This window comes from Macaca mulatta, chromosome 2, assembly GCF_049350105.2.
Source record: "Macaca mulatta isolate MMU2019108-1 chromosome 2, T2T-MMU8v2.0, whole genome shotgun sequence".
In the NCBI taxonomy this organism is placed as follows: Eukaryota; Metazoa; Chordata; class Mammalia; order Primates; family Cercopithecidae; genus Macaca; species Macaca mulatta.
Genome location: NC_133407.1, coordinates 148,673,380 through 148,693,189, shown reverse-complemented (window position 1 = coordinate 148,693,189; position 19,810 = coordinate 148,673,380). Strand labels below are relative to the sequence as shown.

The following is a 19,810-nucleotide window of genomic DNA, read 5'->3' as shown; positions in this document are numbered from 1 at the left end:
TTAGAGGTGTGAGCTACCGCGCCTGGCCTTTCTTTTCTTTTCTTTTTTTTTTTTTTAGACAAGGTCTCACTGTGTTGCCCAGAATGGAGTGCAGTGGTGTGATCTAGGCTCACCGAAACCTCTGCCTCCCAGGCTCAAACGATTCTCCTGCCTCAGCCTCCCAGGTAGCTGGGATTACAGGCGCACACCATCACACCTGGCTCATTTTTGTATTTTTAGTAGAGACGGGGTTTCACCATGTTGGCCATGCTGGTCTCAAACTCCTGACCTCAAGTGACTCACCACCCATGCTGGTCTCAAACTCCTGACCTCAAGTGACTCACCACCTCGGCCTCCCAAAGTGCTGGGATTATAGGCGTGAGCCACTGCACCCAGGCTACTTTTTCCTTTCTTCCTTTCTTTCTTTTCAGAGACAGGGTCTCACTCTGTTGCCCAGGTTGTCCTCCAACTCCTCCCCTGTCCTCAAGCAATCCTCCCGCCTCAGCCTCCCAAAACACTGGGATTACAGGCATGAGCCACTGTGCCCCTTTACTTTTATTGTCACTAATCCTCACCACTACCCTGTAAAACAGGAATCATTATCCTCATTATACAGAGAAGAGAAACGGGGGCTCACAGAAGTCAGGTGACCTGTCTAAGCTCAAGCAAGCTGATATGGGGTAGAGTTGGGACCACAACCCACATCTGCCTGCTTTCTGTGCCCTCTGTGCTTGATCTCACGTCATGGACCATCCCTTTTGCCAAAGCTTTCGAAACGTGGCTTCTCCCCTCCTTTTAGGCCTTTTCTAGAAGTCAGGCTGGCTTGCAGCTCTCACCCCAAGCCTTTTTCCCCAGCTGGGGCTGAAGGCTGGGGAGGAGCTTCATGGGGGCTGGAAATAAATGAAGGGAGGGCTGGGCGGGACAGGGCAGTATTTCCAGGAGGCTGTGAGGGGGAGGTAAGGAGTTTGTTATTGTTTTGGGTTTGGGGATTTTTTTTTTTTTCTTTGCTCCTGGAGAGCAGGTTAGGTAGCTCTTGGCAGTTTTGCTAGGGATAAGAAGTGGGTGAGGCTGAGGCAAGCAGAATCCTCCTGCCTCAGCCTCCCATGTAGCTAGGACTAGAACTACTGTAGTGCTAAGTGGGGAAGAGGGCTTTCTGCCTCTGTGGCGCCTGGTCTAATTTTGTGAGTGGTCTAAGAAGACTTTCCTTTTAAAGAGTGGAAAGCAATGAAACTGAGTCTTCAAGGCTGCAAAAGTTTCGCCCTGGATCAGAGAAAGGCACTACAGGTGGAGGGAACTATCTGTGCAAAGGGTTGGGGCCTTCAAGAGCTGGAGCACAGAGGTTTAAGAGAAAAAGTGGTGACAGATGAGCCCAGGGCTATCTGCTTAGACCTGTGATCTAATACGGATGCCAGGAGCCACATGGCAACGTGGCTATTTAAATTTAAATTAGTTAAAATTCAATAAAGTAAAAAATACAGCTCCTGTGCCAGGTGCAGTGGCTCATGCCTGTAATCCCCACACTTTGGGAGGCCGAGGCAGGGAGATCACCTGAGATCAGGAGTTCAAGACCAACCTAGCCAACATGATGAATCCCAATCTCTACTAAAAATACAAAAAAAAAAAAAAAAAATTAGATGGGCGTGGTGGCAAATGCCTCTGTAATCCCAGCTACTGGGGAGGCTGAGGCAGGATAATTGCTTGAACCCAGGAGGTGAAGGTTGTAGTGAGCAAGATCGCCCCATATGCACTCCAGCCTGGGTGACAAGAGTGAAACTAAAAAAAAAAAAAAAAAAAAAAAAATCCAGCTCCAGCTCCTGAATCACACGTTATGTTTCAAATATTCAATAGCCACGTGGGGCTGGTAGCAATGGTATTGGAGAGTATGTACAAGGCATGCCTCTATCATCACAGAATGTTCTTTTGGCCCATGGGAAGCCTCAGGAAGGGGTTCGGATTGCTCAAGGACCCATGGGAGAGAGCAGGCTTTGACTGGGCTGCCTGCCTGTGAGGTCTCTGGACTAGAGGTGAGGGAACGGTCCCCAGAAGTGTGAGGTGGTGTGACTCACCTCCTGCCAGCGTAAAGTGGACTCTGTCCCCAAGGACAGGAAAATATCGGGCAAGGCTTCTTCAGCCCTGACTTGGGATATCTGCTCAGTGTGACCAAAGCCAGGGGCTGAGAAACATGGAGTGAGTGGGACTGGGGCAGGAGCAGTAGCTGCTGAGTGAGGCTGAGCCTGAGCACCCGGTGGGGAGAAGGGTGGGGTCTCCAGCTTGGTCTTGGTTGGCATGCCTGGGACCGGACAGGAGAAGGGCTGGGGGAGGTATGTGTGAGTTGGAATAGAGGAGGGAGGAGGGTTGCTGAAGAGGGGTTGGGTTGCACCATGCCTAACAATGAGAGAGATAGGAACCCTCTCATCTCACACTGATGAGTTGTTTCTGCCTCTTTCCCAGGTCCAACACAGTCCAGCTGACAAGGATGGAATACGCCATGAAGTCCCTTAGCCTTCTCTACCCCAAGTCCCTTTCCAGGTGAGGAAAGCCATGGGCAGAATGGAAAGGGAGCCACCTATGAGCTGTAAGCCAGAACTTCTCAAACTTTAGTGGGTATATAGGTCACAGGGGACCTTGTTCAAGTGCAGATTCTGATTCAGGAGGTCTGGACTGGGACCTGAGATTCTGCACTGCCAAGAAGTCCCTGGGTGATATTAATGCTGCTGCCTACACTACCACCACACCGTGCATAGAAAGGAGTAGACACTATGCTTGGTGCTTTTACTCCTGATCTCATGTAAGCCTCACAACAACTTTGGGAAGTGGGGGTTATTATACCAAATTAATAGGTGACAGAACTGAGACACATAGTGGGTGCTCTCAATCACCCAGCAAATCCATAAGGGAGCCAAAATTCTAAATTGGGACTGCCTGACTGTAAAATCCAGGTCCTTTCCATTCCTTTGGTTCTAAATTGAGTGCTTCAGTTAAAAAAATACCTTATATTGACTTCGGGTTTCCCCCACTTCATCCAACTTTACAGGTGAGGAGAGTGAAGCCGAGAGAGGTGGTAATTGGGGGAACGTGAGATGGGTCTTTTATTACTTTGCTACTTACTCCTCATGGTCTGAGAACCAGCATATCAACATCACTTGGGAACTTGTGAAACATTTGGAATCTCAGGCCTCACCCAGGTCTACTCAATCAGAATCTGCATTTGAACAGATGCCCTGGTGACTTACGTGCCCTTCAAAGTTTGAGATGCACTGCTCTAGCAGGCTTTTTTTCTTTTTCTTTTTCTTTTTTTTTTTCTGGAGACGGAGTCTCGCTCTGTCGCCCAGGCTGGAGTGCAGTGGCCGGATCTCAGCTCACTGCAAGCTCCGTCTCCCGGGTTCACGCCATTCTCCTGCCTCAGCCTCCCGAGTAGCTGGGACTACAGGCGCCTGCCACCTCGCCCGGCTAGTTTTTTTTTTTTTTTTTGTATTTTTTAGTAGAGACGGGGTTTCACTGTGTTAGCCAGGATGGTCTCGATCTCCTGACCTCGTGATCCGCCCGTCTCGGCCTCCCAAAGTGCTGGGATTACAGGCTTGAGCCACTGCGCCCGGCCTCTTTTTCTTTTTTTTAAGTCAAGGTCTCACTCTGTTGCCCAGAATGGAGTGCAGTGGTACCATCATAGCTCACTACAACCTCTGCTGCCTCCCAGGGTTCAAGCAATTCTTGTGTCCCAGCCTACAGAGCTGTGATTACAGGCATATGCCACCACGCTGGCTAATCTTTGTATTTTTAGTAGAGATGGGGTTTCACCATGTTAGCCAGGGTGGTCTTGAACTCCTGACTTCAAGTGATCTGCCCACCTCAGCCTTCCAAAGTATGGGATTACAGGCATGAGCCACCGTGCCTGGCCTCTAGCAGGCTTTTGAGTAAGACTAGAGCAGGATTAGCAGGCGATGGGGGCTTGACTGATCATGAGCCTGGTCTGGAGGGGTGGGGAGGTGGCTCCCCTGTGTGGTGGGCAAGGGTTGGGCAAAGTGGGCGGCTCACCCTGATGCTTCAACTGCCCCCAGGCGCGTGTCAGTGCGTACCTCTGTGGTGACCCAGCAGCTGCTGTCGGAGCCCAGCCCCGAGGCCCCCAGGGCCCGGCCCTGCCGCGTAAGCACTGCGGATCGAAGCGTGAGGAAGGGCATCATGGCTTACAGTCTTGAGGACCTCCTCCTGAAGGTGAGAGTGCCCTGCACGTTGCACAGCCCAGCTGTAAGCTGAGATTCAGGGCTTAGAAGGTGGCAGTTTCCTTTCTGATACCTACCAGCACCTACATATGGTAATGCCCACCTGGACAGCGTCCAACTGATTAGCAATGGCTGATGTCTGTTTGGTAACGGCAGGTGGGCGGGGCAGTATGTTACCATCCTACACTATCAGTAGGTCAGTAGTATTTTCAGGGCACATTTTTCTTGCTGGAAAATCTCTTGCTTCCCACTTCCATTAGTTTTTTTGTTTTGGTTTTTGTTTCTTTTTTTTTTTGAGACGAAGTCTCGCTCTTGTCACCCAGGCTGGAGTGCAATGGCGCAATCTCGGCTCACTGCAACCTCTGCCTCCCAGGATCAAGCGATTCTCCTGCCTCAGCCTCCCGAGTAGCTGGGACGACCGGCACACACCACCACACCCAGCTAATTTTTTGTACTTTAGTAGAGACAGGGTTTCACCGTGTTGCCCAGGCTAGTCTCGAACTCCTGAGCTCAGGCAATCCACCCACCTCGGCCTCCCAAAGTGTTGGGATTACAGGCGTGAGCTACCACGCCCAGCCTGAGATGGAGTCTTGCTATGTCACCCAAGTTGTAGTGCAGTGGCATGATCTCGACTCACTGAAGCCTCCGCCTCCAAGGTTCAAGTGATTCTCATGCCTCAGCCTCCCAAGAAGCTGGGACTATAGGCATGTACCACCACGCCCAGTTAATTTTTTGTATTTTTAGTAGAGACGGTGTTTCGTCATGTTGACCAGGCTGGTCTCAAACTCCCAACCTCAGGAAATCCACCTGCCTCTGCCTCCCAAAGTGCTAGGATTACAGGCATGAGCCACCACGCCCGTCCTCAGTGATCATCTCTATAGGGGTGGGACCTGCAATCCCAGGTGCCTGGTACAGGTCAAATGTTTGGATTAGGCTTTCAAGTACTAGGTTCTATTTAACATACATAAATCATAGCTCACCTCTTTATTCTAAGTTTCCTCCCCTATTTCTGTGTATTAGTTCTATTCTTCCGGGGAGCAAATTTCCCCTCCTTTGTAAGGCTTCTGGCTGTGCAGACTACATTTCTTGTGCTTTCGATCAAAAGGACCTGTTCATACTCTAGTCTGGACTTGGTGCTGCTTTTTTGCCCTGAGGCCTGGGCACCCCTGGCATCAAAATGTCCTTGTTATATATGGCTTCTTCTGGAGGAAGCAATTACAAACTAACAAAAGTTACACAGTACAAATACAATACAAAACTTTTCCTGAATCATTTAAGAGTAAGTTGCCAACTTGCTGCCTATTACTCTTGGATACTTCAATGTGCATTTTCTACAAACAAGGATATTCTCCTGTGTAGCCATCATACGACTATTACAATCAGGAAACAGTATTACATTACTGTAATTGAATCCTGAGACTCAAGCATTGCCAGTTGTCCCAATAATATCCTTTGTAGTGAAAGGATCCAGGTCAGGATCAAGTGTTTATTTAATTGTATGGTTCTTTAGTTTCCTTTAGTCTGGAACAGTTTTTCAGTGTTTCCTTGACTTTCATGACCTTGACCATTTTGAAGATTGTGAGCCAGCTATTTTTGTTTACTGGCCCTTGGAACTATCCATTTCTTTCTTTCTTTTTTCTTTTTTTTGAGATGGAGTCTTGCTCTGTTGACCAGGCTGGAGTGCAGTGGTGCGATCTCGGCTCACTGCAAGCTCCACCTCCTGGGTTCCCACCATCCTCCTGCCTCAGCCTCCCGAGTAGCTGGGACTACAGGCACCTGCCACCACGCCTGGCTAATTTTTTTTTGTATTTTTAGTAGAGACAGGGTTTCACCATGTTAGCCAGGATGGTCTCGATCTCCTGACCTTGTGATCTGCCTGCCTCGGCCTCCCAAGGTGCTGGGATTACAGGCATGAGCCACTGCACCCGGCCCTATCCATTTCTTTAATTCAGGTTTACATCTTTGGCAGGAATATGATAAAAATAAGTTACAGGCCAGGCATAGTGGCTCACGCCTGTAATCCTAACACTTTGGGAGGCCGAGGCAGGAGGATTCCTTGAGCCCAGGAGTTCAAAACCAGCCTGGGCAACATGGTGAGACCCCATCTATACAAAAATAATGCAGGAATTAGCTGGACATGGTGGTGTGCACCTGTAGTTTCAGTTACTCAGGAGGCTGAGGCAGGATGATCGCTTGAGCCTAGGAATTTGAGGCTTCAGTAAACTGTGAATGCACCACTGCACTCCAGCCTGTGTGACAGAGTGAGACCCTGTCTAAAAAAATTTTTTTAAAGATTGTCAGTGCAAAATTATATGCAATTTTTATCACCTTACTGTTCTGATTATTTGAATAAAGTGGTAGGTACAGTCAAGCTTCTCTATGTAACATTTTTCCCTCTGTTATTTATTTTCTAGGTCAGTACTTTGTACTAAGTAAACATTGAATTCTGCATCTGTCACTGTATTCACTTATTATTATTATTATTATTATTATTATTATTATTTAGAGAAAGGGTCTCACTCCATTGCCCAGGCTAGGATGCAGTGGTGTGATGATGGCTCACTGCAGCCTCAAACTCCTAGGTTCAAGTGATCCTGCCACCTCAGCCTCCTGACTCACTAGGACTATAGATACACAACCTCACACCTAATTTTTAATTAAAAAAAAAATAGCGATGGGGTCTAGCTATGTTTCACAGCCTGGTCTCAAACTCCTGGCCTCAAGTGATCCTCCCACCTCGGCCTCCCAAAGTGCTGGGATTAGAGGCATGAGCCACTGCCCCGGCCTATTTATTTATTTATATCAAAAGGGACACAGGTATTCCTATTTTAGTAGGATATATGAATGGCAACAGATTATTTATTGATGCTCAAGTTGTCCCAGACTTCTGTGTCTTTTTATCATGTCCCCATCATTCTTTGCATGCTTTTTTACTTTCTGGTGCTTTTTTTTTTATCCTGTCCCCATCATTCTTTGCATGCTTTCTTACTTTCTGGTGCAGCAAGGTATTACAGGCTCATCTTGTATTTACCCTGCCCTAATTCTTGGCCATTTTTTTCTAAGGAGGTCTGTTTCATTTTAGTGGAGAATGGTATTCAGAAACCGAGATCAGAGAGCTAGGTATGTTCATTGCTATTGGTGTGTTGCTGAGCCCAGGCCCTTATTGAAAGATTTTTAAGTAGCAAAGTATGTTCCTTATAGAATCCAAGCAAGAAAAGTGAAGTGAGAATTCAATCATTCCAAAATAACCAATGATGTGGTTGTAAATGTCCTGAGGAGGCTATTCTTATTATGGACCATGTATTCTGCCAGGTGACTTGCAGTATTTCTTCTGATGAGAGCCTTAAGGTAGTTACCACTATTTCCATTCTCCAGAGGCAGAGGCCAAGTGCATCCACTGGGATTGAAAAATCCCAGCATTTTGGGAGGCTGAGGTGGGAGGATTCCTTGAGCACAGGACTTTGAGACCAGCCTCGGCCACAAAGCAGTACCCTGTCTCCACCTCCCCCCGCAAAAAAAAATTAGCTGGACAACCAGGGCACAAGCCTGTAATCTCAGCTACTTGGGAGGCTAAAGTGGAAGGATCATTGAGCCCAGGAGGTTGAGGCTGCAGTGAGCTGTGATTATACCACTGCATTCCAACCTGGGTTAAAGAGCAAAGCCTTCTCTCCAAAAAAAAAAAAAAAAATTAAACATAGAGTTAATGTATGACTCAGCAATTCTACTCCTAGGTATATGCCCAGGAGAATTGAAAACCTGTGTTCATATAAAAGCGTGTACACAAAAACTCATAGCAGCATTATTCATAACAGTCAAAAAGAAACAATCCAAGTGTTCATCCATTGATAAATAGATTTTAAAATCTGGTATATCTATATAGTAGAATATTATTAGCCAAAAAAAAAAAAATGAATCATGTCTAGGTATGATAGCACATACCTGTAATCCCAGCACTTTGGGAGGCCAAGGTAGGAGGATCCCTTGAGGCCAGGAGTTTGAGACCAGTCTGAGCAACATAGCCAGACACCATCTTTAAAAAAACATAAAAATTAGGCAGGTGTAATGCATGCGCCTGTAGTCCCCGCTACTCTGGAGGCTGAGGCAGGAGGATTGCTTGTGCCCAAGAGTTGGAGGCTGCAATGAGCTACAATTATGTCACATGCTCTCTACTTACGCTTATGATATGCTTACGATTACTGCATTCCAGCCTAGTAAACACTGCACTATTAGATAGTGGTGATTGCTGCACAACTTTGTGAATATACTAAAAAACCCTGAATTGTATACTTTTAGAGGGTAACTTTTAGAGTATGTAAACTATATCACAATTAAAAATTATATGTGACTTATATTTTATTGGACAATATTATTCTAGACTATGAACCCTGAAGTCAGGAACCAAGAGGTACCATGATAAAGTCTCTGGGTAGTGATTACACAGCAGAGGGCTTGGGCTCCAGTTCCACCTCATAGACCCCAGCCCACTAGTTCTGGGATGGCAGAAGCATCACTGACCTTATTCCCCAGGTCCGGGACACTCTGATGCTGGCAGACAAGCCCTTCTTTCTGGTGCTGGAGGAAGATGGCACAACTGTAGAGACAGAAGAGTACTTCCAAGCCCTGGCAGGGGATATAGTGTTCATGGTCCTCCAGAAGGGGCAGAAATGGCAGCCTCCATCAGAACAGGTGAGGTTCCACCTGTCGGGGGAGAAAATCGGGACCCTGGGAGATGTCTTCAAGGGGTGCTAACCATTTGCTTGTCTCAATACAGGGGACGAGGCACCCACAGTCCCTCTCCCATAAGCCTGCCAAGAAGATTGATGTGGCCCGTGTAACCTTTGACCTGTACAAGCTGAACCCACAGGACTTCATTGGCTGCCTGAATGTGAAGGCAACATTTTATGATACGTACTCCCTTTCCTACGATCTGCACTGCTGTGGGGCCAAACGCATTGTGAAGTGAGTGAAGTGGGATTTCCTGGGGACAGGGTGGGTATGGGCAATGGGAGAGCCCCTGTCTGTTCACATGGACTCAGCCTTCTCAGCGCCTGGGTCTGGCATTAGTGCTGACAAAGCATAGCCTGTATCAGACAACATGGAGCCTGATGGGCTGTTGAAGTGCTGCTGTGGACGACACTGGCGTGTGCCCAAGGGTGCATGTGTTCCTCCTGGTGGAACTTGGATGCATTTTGCTTTTATGACTACTTTCCACTCTAGAAACTACACTTTTTTTTTTTATTGAAATAGGGAGTTTTCCTAAGTAGTCTTCTAGTCAATTTTTTAAAAATGAACATGTGTTGGCCAGGTGTGGTGGCTAACACCTGTAATCCCAGCACTTTGGGAGGCCAAGGTGGGTGGATCACTTGAGGTCAGGAGTTTAAGACCAGCCTGGCCAACATGGCAAAACCCAATCTATACAAAAATACAAAAATTAGCTGGACATTGTGGTGCATGCCTGTAATTCCAACTACTCAGGAGGCTGAAGCAGGAGAATTGCTTGAACCTGGGAGGTGGAGGTTGCAGTGAGCCAAGATTCCGCCACTGCACTCCAGCCTGGGCAAAAGAGCAAGACTCTCTCGGACAAAAAAAAAAAAAAGCATGTGTCAAAGATTTAATTGAATTCATTAATTAATGAGAGAAGTAGCAAGAAGTTACAATCAGTTCAAAGGAGAATTCAAAATCTCACACATATATAGGTCCAGCAAGAATGATGAGATAGGCTGGGTGCCGTGGCTCTCACTTGGAATCCCAGCATTTTGGGAGGTCAAGGCGGGAGGATCTGTTGCGCCCAGGAATTTGAGACCAGCTTGGGCAACATAGTGAGACCCAGTCTCTACCACATGCGTGTGTGCGTGCGCACACACACACACACACACACAAAATGCTGGCAGTGGTAGTATCTCCCTATAATCCCAGCTAGGTGGGAGGATTGCTTGAGCCCAGGAGTTTGAGGCTGCAGTGAGAAATGACCACACCACTGTGTACTCCAGCCTGGGCAACAGCATGACACCTTGTCTCTAAAAAGAAGAAAAAAAGAGATAAATGTATACATACAAAATTGGATTTTTCCCCCGTGTGAATGGGAGGGATGAAATAATCTTCCCTCCATAGGACAGAATTATAATTTGCAAGTCTTATGGACCAGAGTCATTTGTACTATACAATGAACTTTTCTTAAAACTTATTTTTGAAAGTCTAACCAAATGTCTCAGGAAGCATGAGAATATGTGAGGTTAGAACTCGCTCCCACTTCCCCATTTCCCCTACTTTCCAAACATCCAACTCCATGTTAATTGCTTTATGCTATTTCAGCCTTATGACCCTGGGTGGCAGATGCAATCCCATTTTACCCATGAGGGAGTTGAAGCTCAAAGCTAGAGCAGTTTGCTAAAGTTCACCCAGCTAACAAGACTGGATTAGGACTTAGGCATGCCTAATTCAGTTTCTGTTCTCAGTGCATGCTCATGCCAGGCATGGGTGTCTTCATGTCCAGCACTCTGAACATCAGTTAGACTGCAGGTGACTTGGAAAGGCCTCAGAGTCTAGAACAGAGTGTCTCAAGGGACAGAGCCATGTTATGGAGATTAATCTGGTCCAAAGTAGTAGTAGAAAAATAGAAAGCCTTATGAAATGAGCTGGAGTTTCGCATGAGAAAGTAGGGAGGTTCTGGGCATCTCAGTTAAGGTGGAATTGCAGGTCCTCGCCCTAATCCTGACCTCATCTGCAGCATCTGTTCCTGTTTGCACATCACTCTAGAATTGATGAAGTGCTTTTAGTGCTACCACCTCAGTGGTATTCAAATGTTATTAATGAAGAAAACAAACATAATGAAACCAATCCCTTCCAGGCCAGCATGGGAATATGGGGATGCAGGGAGGGGGTACACTCTTGTTTTTTATTTATTATTTATACATTTATTTATTTATTTTTGAGAAGGAGACTCACTCTGTCACCCAGGCTGGAGTGCAGTGGTACAATCTCAGCTCACTACAACCTCTGTCTCCTGGGTTCAAGCAATTCTCATGCCTCATCCTCCTGAGTAACTGAGATTACAGGTGTCTGCCACCACGCCTGGCTGTTTGTATTTTTTAGTAGAGACAGGGTTTCACCATGTTGGCCAGGCTGGTCTCAAACTCCTGACCTCAAATGATCCACCCGCCTCGGCCACCTAAAGTGATAGGATTACAGGCATGTGCTACTGCGCCCAGCCTCATGTTTTTTGTTTGTTTGTTTTTAAATATAGAATCTTGCTCTATCACCCAGGCAGGAGTGCAGTGGTGCCATCTCGGCTCACTGCAACCTCCACCTCCTGGGTTCAAGCAATTCTCTTGCCTCAGGCTCTGCAGTAGCTGGAATTACAGGCGCCCACCACCATGCCTGGCTAATTTTTGTATTTTTAGTAGAGACAGAGATTCGCCATGTTGGCCATGCTGGTCTCAAACTCCTGACCTCAGGTGACCCACCCTCCATGGCCTCCCAAAGTGCTAGAATTACAGGCATGAGCACCATGCCCAGCCTACTTTGTGGTTTTGACTTGCATGCCCTCTCATTCCACCCAGGGAAGCTCTCCGCTGGGCCCTCTTCAGCATGCAGGCCACGGGCCACGTGATGCTTGGCACCTCCTGTTACCTGCAGCAGCTCCTTGATGCTACGGAGGAAGGGCTGCCCCCCAAGGGCAAGGCCTCATCCCTCATCCCGACCTGTCTGAGGATACTTCAGTGAAAGCCCAAGTCCTTGGAAGCTTTCCCCAGTGAAGGACTAGACTAGGGGCCCCACGCTTAACTGGTAGTGCCCACAAGCCTGGCAGCTGTAGAGCTGCTAACCTCCCCACACCTCCTTCACCGTGTAGGACCTGAGTGAGGAGGAGGGGCTGGAAACCTGGGGTGGGATGGCCAAAGGAGAACCTCAGGCTCCTGGCCTGGCCCAGCTCCTTCCTGCCCAAGGCAGCTTAGCCCACCCAGACTGGTCCTGAAGTCTGCCCCTCAGCAATCCGGCCTCACAGGTTGCACTTTCATGGTGCTCTCTACCTTCTGGCCCCCATCCCAGAACATTCCTGAGTGAATTCTCAAGCACATCAGCATGTGATATTAGGGAGTTTGCAATAAATTACTGAGGCTGATGTTTCTTCTTTGCCTGTGTTCTTTGGGGGCAGGGTTCTATCTGGAAGGTTGGAGGGGGCTAAAGGAAGAGAAAAATCTATTGTCAAAGCATTCTCTTTAATGTAGGATTACAGAAAATAGCACTTTTGCCGGGCGCGGTGGCTCAAGCCTGTAATCCCAGCACTTTGGGAGGCCGAGACGGGCAGATCACAAGGTCAGGAGATCGAGACCATCCTGGCTAACCCGGTGAAACCCCGTCTCTAGTAAAAAATACAAAAAAATAGCCGGGCAAGGTGGTGAGCGTCTGTAGTCCCAGCTACTCGGGAGGCTGAGGCAGGAGAATGGCGTGAACCCGGGAGGCGGAGCTTGCAGTGAGCAGAGATCTGGCCACTGCACTCCAGCCTGGGCGACAGAGCGAGACTCCATCTCAAAAAAAAAAAAAAAAAAAAAAAAAAAAAAAAGAAAATAGCACTTTTTCTACCAAAGGAGAAAAAAAAAAAAAAAAAGAGCTGGGCACAGTGACAGGTGCCTGCTGTCCTAGCTACTCAGCAGACTGGGGTGGGTCTTTTTTAAAGACCCCAGTCTCTTTAAATAAACAAAATTGCAGTTGATTTTGAAACTAAAGTCAGCTGAATTTGAGGCTTGAGCTAACTACGTAATTGATGCCATATGTAACAATTTCCTAATTAAATTCACCTATAAGAAGAGCTTCAATTAAGCAGGTGGGATTAAGTCACTCTTCTAATTTCTCAGTGTCCCATTTTATAATAACCATTTAAGTGATTAGGTGTAAAAGTACTACTCAAGCTGTAAGGCATTTCTCCATCAATGCCCATCCTAACTTGCCAGACAGCTTATCTTTGATGTTCAGGACTTTCAACCTCGGGATTTCAAAGTGGGCTCATAGGTAGCCCCAAAGAGCAGGTGCTTCTCATCAGTGTGAGCTGGCATTTTCCAATATTGGACGACTCAAGACAAGCATGAAAGGCTGAATTTAGACTGGGCATAGTGGCTCATGCCTGTAATCCCAGCACTTTGGGAGGCTGAGCCAGGTGGATTACCTGAGGTCAGGAGTTCGAGACCAGCCTGACTAATGTGGTGAAACCCGGTTTCTACTAAAAACAAAAAAATTAGCTGGGCGTCGTGGCAGGTGCCTGTTATCACAGCTACTCAGGAGGCTGAGGCAGTAGAATTGCTTGAACCCGGGAGGCGGAGGTTGTGGTAAGCCAAGATCGTGCCACTGTACTACAGCCTGGGTGACAGAGCAAGACTCCGTCGCAGGGGGAAAAAAAAAAAAGGCTGAACTTGTAGAATTTGTAGGTGACTGTTTTATTTAGTCTGTGACTGAAAGATTTAAAAACCTGGCCAGATGCAGTGGCTCATGCCTGATATCCCGGCACTTTGGGAGGCCAAGGCAGGAGTATTGCTTGAGGCCAGGAGTTCACGAGCAGCCTGGGCAAGATAGCCAGACCCTGTCTTTATACTAGATAATAAAAAAAAAATCAGCAGAGCATGGTGGCTGTAGAGGCGGGAGGTTCACTTGAGCCCAGGAGGTCGCGGCTGCAGTGAGCTATAATTGTGCCACTGCACTCCAACCTGAGCAACAGAGTGAGAGCCTGTCTCTGGGAAAAAAAAAAAAGGATTCAAAAACTCTATCATGGCCAGGCACAGTGGTTCACGCCTGTAATCTCAGCACTTTGGGAGTCCAAGGCAGGTGGATCACAAGGTCAGGCATTTGAGACCAGCCTGGCCAACATGGCCAAATCCCGTCTTTACTAAAAATACAAAAAATTGGCCGGGCATGGTGCTGGCACCTGTAATCTCAGCTACTTGGGAGGCTGAGGCAGGAGAATTGCTTGAACCTGGGAATTGCAAGTTGCCGTGAGCCGAGATTGTGCCATTGCACTCTAGCCTGGACGACAGAGCAAGACTCAGTCTCAAAATAAAATAAAATAAAAACGAAAAACAAAACAAAACAAAACCTATCGTTTCACGACTTTTACTATAAATCCTATTTGGATTTAGTAAACACTAAGGCAAAGGCCTGTATTACCAAAGCTGGTCTGGGAGCTATTTCTGGCAGCAGACCTGAACCCTGCACCCTGTGGGCAAAGACTCTGAAGCTCGCTGAAGAGGGGCTGCTATTCTGGGCTCTCCTGCTCTTTTGCAGTTATGGCTGGAGGCTGGCCCGGTGCCAGGCTGGCTCCATGTGGTGTGCCGTCTGGCAGGGAGGCCTGATGTTTGTATGATCACAGAAGCTATCCCAGTCCACCCTTGCTGAAGCGGTGGCAGGGCCTACCTGCTCCTCCTGTAAAGTGCTCAGTAACAGAGTTGGAGTGGGGGTGGGAGGCTCGGTATTTGTCAAGCTTCCCTCCTCCTGAGATCTGGGGTTTCACAAGTGAATCTTGAGCAACTGCCCACGGTCTCTTGGCATTGAGCCCAGGGAAAACAAGGTTCTTCCTCTTCTTCCAGGAGCTCGGAGGCTAATGGAGTCAAAGCAGCTGTGGTCAGTGAATAGGAAAGGGCAGCCTTTGATGAGGCTGGGAGCTGGGGAGGGAAGATTCCAAACAGCAAAGGAGCTTGAGCCTTGGTAGGGCCTGCCCGTCCTAGAGGGGGAACGGACTTTCCTGGGCCCCGCACAGCCAGGAGTAGCTGTCTTCAAGGTGTGCTGTGTCCCAGCCCCTCCAGCTCAGCCTTTTCATTTGTTCAAGCTGGTGCTCGAGAATGCACAGGATGCCTTTCAGAAGAATTCTAAATCCCGGGGGGCACATGTGATGGCACAGTCACATGTCTGAGCCCAAAACAAGAGAACCACTTGTGTTTTTGCCACACTGCTTGCCAGCAATGCCCATAATTTTGCACATAATTTTTTTTTTTTTTTGAGACGGAGGCTCGCTCTGTCGCCTGGGCTGGAGTGCAGTGGCACAATCTTGGCTCATCGCAAGCTCCGCCTCCTGGGTTCACGCCATTCTCCTGCCTCAACCTCCTGAGTAGCTGGGACTACAGGCGCCCGCCACCATGCCCAGCTAATTTTTTTGTATTTTTAGCAGAAACCGGGTTTCCCCGTGTTAGCCAGGATGGTCTTGATCTCCTGACCTCGTGATCCACCCGCCTCGGCCTCCCAAAGTGCTGGGATTACAGGCATGAGCCACCGCACCCGGTCTTTGTGCACATAATTTTTTATTTGTTTGTTTGTTTATTTTCTTTTGAGACAGAGTCTCGCTCTTGTCACCTAGGCCCGAGTGCAGTGGCACGATCTCAGCTCACTGCAACCTCCGCCTCCCAGGTTCAAGTGATTCTCCTGCCTCAGCCTCCTGAGTAGCTGGGATTACAGGCACCTGCCACCATGCCCTGCTAATTTTTTGTATTTTTAGTAGAGATGGGGTTTCACTATGTTGGTCAGGCTGGTCTTGTATTTGTGTGTACTTTCAGAAACACAGAAGGATGTAAATATAACTAAGAAATAGAAACCCATCAGAGGCCAGGCATGTTGGCTCATACCTGTAATCCTAGCACTTTGGGAGGTCTAGGCGGGTGGATTGCCTGAGATCAGGAGTTAGAGACCAGCCTGACCAACATGGAGAAACATGGAGAAATCCTGTCTCTACTGAAAATACAAAATTAGCCGGGCCTGGTGGCGCATGCCTGTAATCCCAGCTACTCGGGAGGCTGAGGCAGGAGAATCACTTGAATCCGGGAGGCAGAAGTTGAGGTGAGCTGAGATCGTGCCATTGCACTCCAGCCTGGGCAGTAAAAGCGAAACTCTGTCTCAAAAAAAAAAAAAAAAAAAAAAAGAAGGCGAAATAGACATCCATCACATACACATATGCTTATTCTAGTCACACTGTCCTTTACTTTCCTCTTTTGATTTAATATATTCTGGAGATCAATTCACATGAGCTCCTATAGAACTATGCATTCTTCCCTCAATGGTTCCATGATACAGACGTGCTAGAGCTGAGTTAGCCACTCCTCTGATGGATTTAGATTTATTGACAGTATTTTGCTAATGCAAACCATGAATCAAAAGTTATAGTGCTCTTAGCAAATAAAACAATACAGAGATTGCATGGAACTTCTTTACAGTTGTCATTGTAGGTTGGAACTGTTTATTCTTTGCCTTTTTCCGACATCACATCTTGTTTCTCTTTGTTGCTTTTCCCCTCCTCCTCTGCCCACATCCCCCTACACACCTGTTCCTCCTGGTGAATTTCATTAGCTCTTCACCACCCATCAATCAGACCCCTGCTGGGAGCTTTCCCAGACTGCACCGCTATTCCTGGCTTTTCTCTCTCTGCACCTCCCCAGCAGCATTTTGCAAGACAGTTTGTGATGCTGTAGCCTAACTCTGACGCTTAGCCTAACTCTGACAATTCAGTGACCTTCTCGCATTGATCAGGAGTTCAAGACCAGCCTGGCCAACATGGCGAAACCCTATCTCTACTAAAAATACAAAAATTAGCTGGGTGTGGTGGGGCACACCTGTAATCCCAGCTACGTGGGAGGCTGAGGCAGAAGAATCACTTAAACCTGGGAGGTGGAGGTTGCAGTGAGCCAAGATCACGCCACTGCACTCTAGCCTAGGCGACACAGCAAGACTTCGTCTCCAAAACAAAACAAAACAAAACAAAAATCACATTGTACTCCATATACACAATTATTATTTTTTATTATTTAAAAAATTTTTTAAATCACAGGAATTGTAAATGATCCAAATACTCCAAATAAAAAACAGATTTTCAAACTGGATAAAAAAGCAGGATGCAAGGTATATGCTATCTACAAGAAATACATTTTAAATATAAAGACAAATATAGGTTAAAAGTAATAGGGGCCGGGCGCGGTGGCTCAAGCCTGTAATCCCAGCACTTTGGGAGGCCGAGACGGGTGGATCACGAGGTCAGGAGATCGAGACCATCCTGGCTAACACGGTGAAACCCCGTCTCTACTAAAAAAATACAAAAAACTAGCCGGGCGAGGTGGCGGGCGCCTGTAGTCCCAGCTACTCGGGAGGCTGAGGCAGGAGAATGGCGTAAACCCGGGAGGCGGAGCTTGCAGTGAGCTGAGATCCGGCCACTGCACTCCAGCCTGGGTGACAGAGCGAGACTCCGTCTCAAAAAATAAATAAATAAATAAATAAATAAAAGTAATAGGATAAAAAAAGATATACTATGTTAACACTAGTCAAAAGAAAGTACAAATGGCTGTATCAGTATCAAAGAAGACTTCAAAGTAGAGGATATTACCAGGGGTAAAGAAAAGTCATTTCATAATGGTAAAGGTGTCCATTAATCAGGAGTACATAATTTTAAATGTTTATACATCTAATAATAGAGTTTCAAAATACATGAAGAAAAACTGATAGAACGGTAAGGAGAAACATATACATCTACGATTATAGACAGAGATTTCAAAACTCCTTTGTCAATAATTGATAGACCAGGTAGGCAGAAAATTAGTAAGGATATGGTAGAGTTGTACAGTGCGAACCAAATACACCTGATTGTCATTTCTGGAACACTATACCTCACCAGGTGCAGTGGCTCACGACACCTGTAATCCTAGCACTTTGGGAGGCCGAGGCGGGCAAATCACCTGAGGTTGGAAGTTTGAGACCAGCCTGACCAACATGAAGAAATCCCATCTCTACTAAAAATACAAAAATTAGCTGGGCACGGTGTCACATGCCTATAATCCCAGCTACTCGGGAGGCTGAGGCAGGAGAATCGTTTGAACCAGGAAGGTTGAGGTTGCAGTGAGTGAGATATCGCCACTGGATTCCAGCCTGGGCAACAAGAGTGAAACTCTGTCTCAGAAAAAAAAAAAAAAGGGCCGGGCGCAGTGGCTCACGCCTGTAATCCCAGCACTCTGGGAGGCTGAGATGGGCAGATCACGAGGTCAGGAGATCAAGACCATCCTGGCTAACACAGTGAAACCCCGTCTCTACTAAAAATACAAAAAAAATTAGCCGGGTGTGGGGGCGGGCGCCTGTAGTCCCAGCGACTCGGGAGGCTGTGGCAGGAGAGTGGCGTGAACTCAGTAGGCAGAGCTTGCAGTAAGCCAAGATTGCACCACTGCACTCTGGGCGACAGAGCGAGACTCCGTCTCAAAAAAAAAAAAAAAAAAAAGAAAGAACACCACTATACCCAATAATAAGACAATACACATTCCTCTCAAGTGTACATGGAATATTTACCAAAATAGACCATATCCTTGGCCATACACAAGTCTCAATAAATTCAGAAGGACTCAAACCAATCAAAGCATATTCTCTGACCATAAAGAATTAAATTAGAATCAATATCTCAAATTAAATTATTGAAAAAATGTTGTCTCAAGGTAATAGAGAAAAATATGGAAGGAAACATATAAAGTTGTATTAATATTAGTGACTTCATGGAGATAAAAATGATGAAACGTTGGAGACAGCACCGTAAGGATATTAAATACATTTTTGTGCTGTTTTACTAGTTATAATAAACATGTATTCCTTTTGAAATTTAAACAAAACATAGGATTTATGTGTGTGTATATATATATATATATATTTATTTATTTTTGAGATGGAGTCTTGCTCTATCACCCAGGCTTGGAGTGCAGTGATGAGATCTCGGCTCACTGCAACCTCCACATCCCAGATTTAAGCAATTCTCCTGCCTCAGCCTTCCGAGTAGCTGGGACAGGTATGTGCCACCGCGCCTGGCTAATTTTTGTGTTTTCAGTGGAAATAGGGTTTCACCATGTTGGCTAGGCTGGTCTTGAACTCCTGACCTCACGTGATCCACCACCCACCTCAGCCTCCCAAAGTGCTGGGATTACAGTCATGAGCCACTGCACCTGACCCTCAAATACTTAAAAATAAATTTCCCCTTTCCATTTCAGGTGACCTCAGGCAACTTCTGTATCAAAAAATCATATTAACCCTGAATAAAACAATCAAATACTGTAATTTATTTAATAATTCCTCTATTACTGGACATTTAGGTTGTTTTCCATGAAGGCTACAATGAACAAATAGGTCCTCCTTAAATGGCAATCCTCAGCTTTCCTAAAAATCCATCTCCTCACGGCTTGCATGTGGAAAACAAGCTCCAATTTATATTTTTTTAACTCACTAATCTATGCCTCCCATAATCTAATTCCTTGAGAGCAGAGGTCTGCTTTAAAATGGTTTTTGCGGCCGGGCGCGGTGGCTCAAGCCTGTAATCCCAGCACTTTGGGAGGCCGAGACGGGTGGATCACGAGGTCAGGAGATCGAGACCATCCTGGCGAACACCGTGAAACCCCGTCTCTACTAAAAAATACAAAAAACTAGCCGGGCGAGGTGGCGGGCGCCTGTAGTCCCAGCTACTCGGGAGGCTGAGGCAGGAGAATGGCGTAAACCTGGGAGGCGGAGCTTGCAGTGAGCTGAGATCCGGCCACTGCACTCCAGCCCGGGCTACAGAGCGAGACTCCGCCTCAAAATAAATAAATAAATAAATAAATAAATAAATAAATAAATAAAATGGTTTTTGC

The 19,810-nt window shown here is 46.8% G+C and overlaps 1 protein-coding gene across 5 annotated transcripts; it reads left to right on the top strand.

Annotated features, from left to right (window-relative positions):
* The first annotated feature begins 860 nt into the window (after nt 1-860).
* CIDEC (cell death inducing DFFA like effector c) lies at nt 861-12,315 on the top strand. 5 transcript variants are annotated; one of them, XM_028844408.2, is made up of 6 exons: nt 861-935; nt 2,431-2,508; nt 4,035-4,188; nt 8,724-8,882; nt 8,968-9,155; nt 11,756-12,315. In XM_028844408.2, the coding sequence occupies exons 1-6, from the start codon at nt 880-882 to the stop codon at nt 11,916-11,918; spliced, it is 798 nt and encodes a 265-aa protein (XP_028700241.2). In that variant the 5' UTR covers nt 861-879; the 3' UTR covers nt 11,919-12,315. The 5 variants fall into 5 exon arrangements, with proteins under 5 accessions (XP_028700241.2, XP_028700242.2, XP_028700240.2 ...); XM_028844409.2 differs by lacking the exon at nt 861-935 and adding an exon at nt 1,883-2,003; XM_028844407.2 differs by lacking the exon at nt 861-935 and adding an exon at nt 2,089-2,166.
* Nucleotides 12,316-19,810: the final 7,495 nt, after the last annotated feature.

Bases quoted from the DNA above. Each gene is read 5' to 3' on its own strand.
- CIDEC (XM_028844408.2), top strand. From the start codon at position 880: ATGAAGGGAGGGCTGGGCGGGACAGGGCAGTATTTCCAGGAGGCTGTG. The intron at 936-2,430 runs GTAAGGAGTTTG...CCTCTTTCCCAG, and splicing joins CAGGAGGCTGTGAGGGGGAG to GTCCAACACAGTCCAGCTGA. The intron at 9,156-11,755 runs GTGAGTGAAGTG...CATTCCACCCAG, and splicing joins GGGGCCAAACGCATTGTGAA to GGAAGCTCTCCGCTGGGCCC.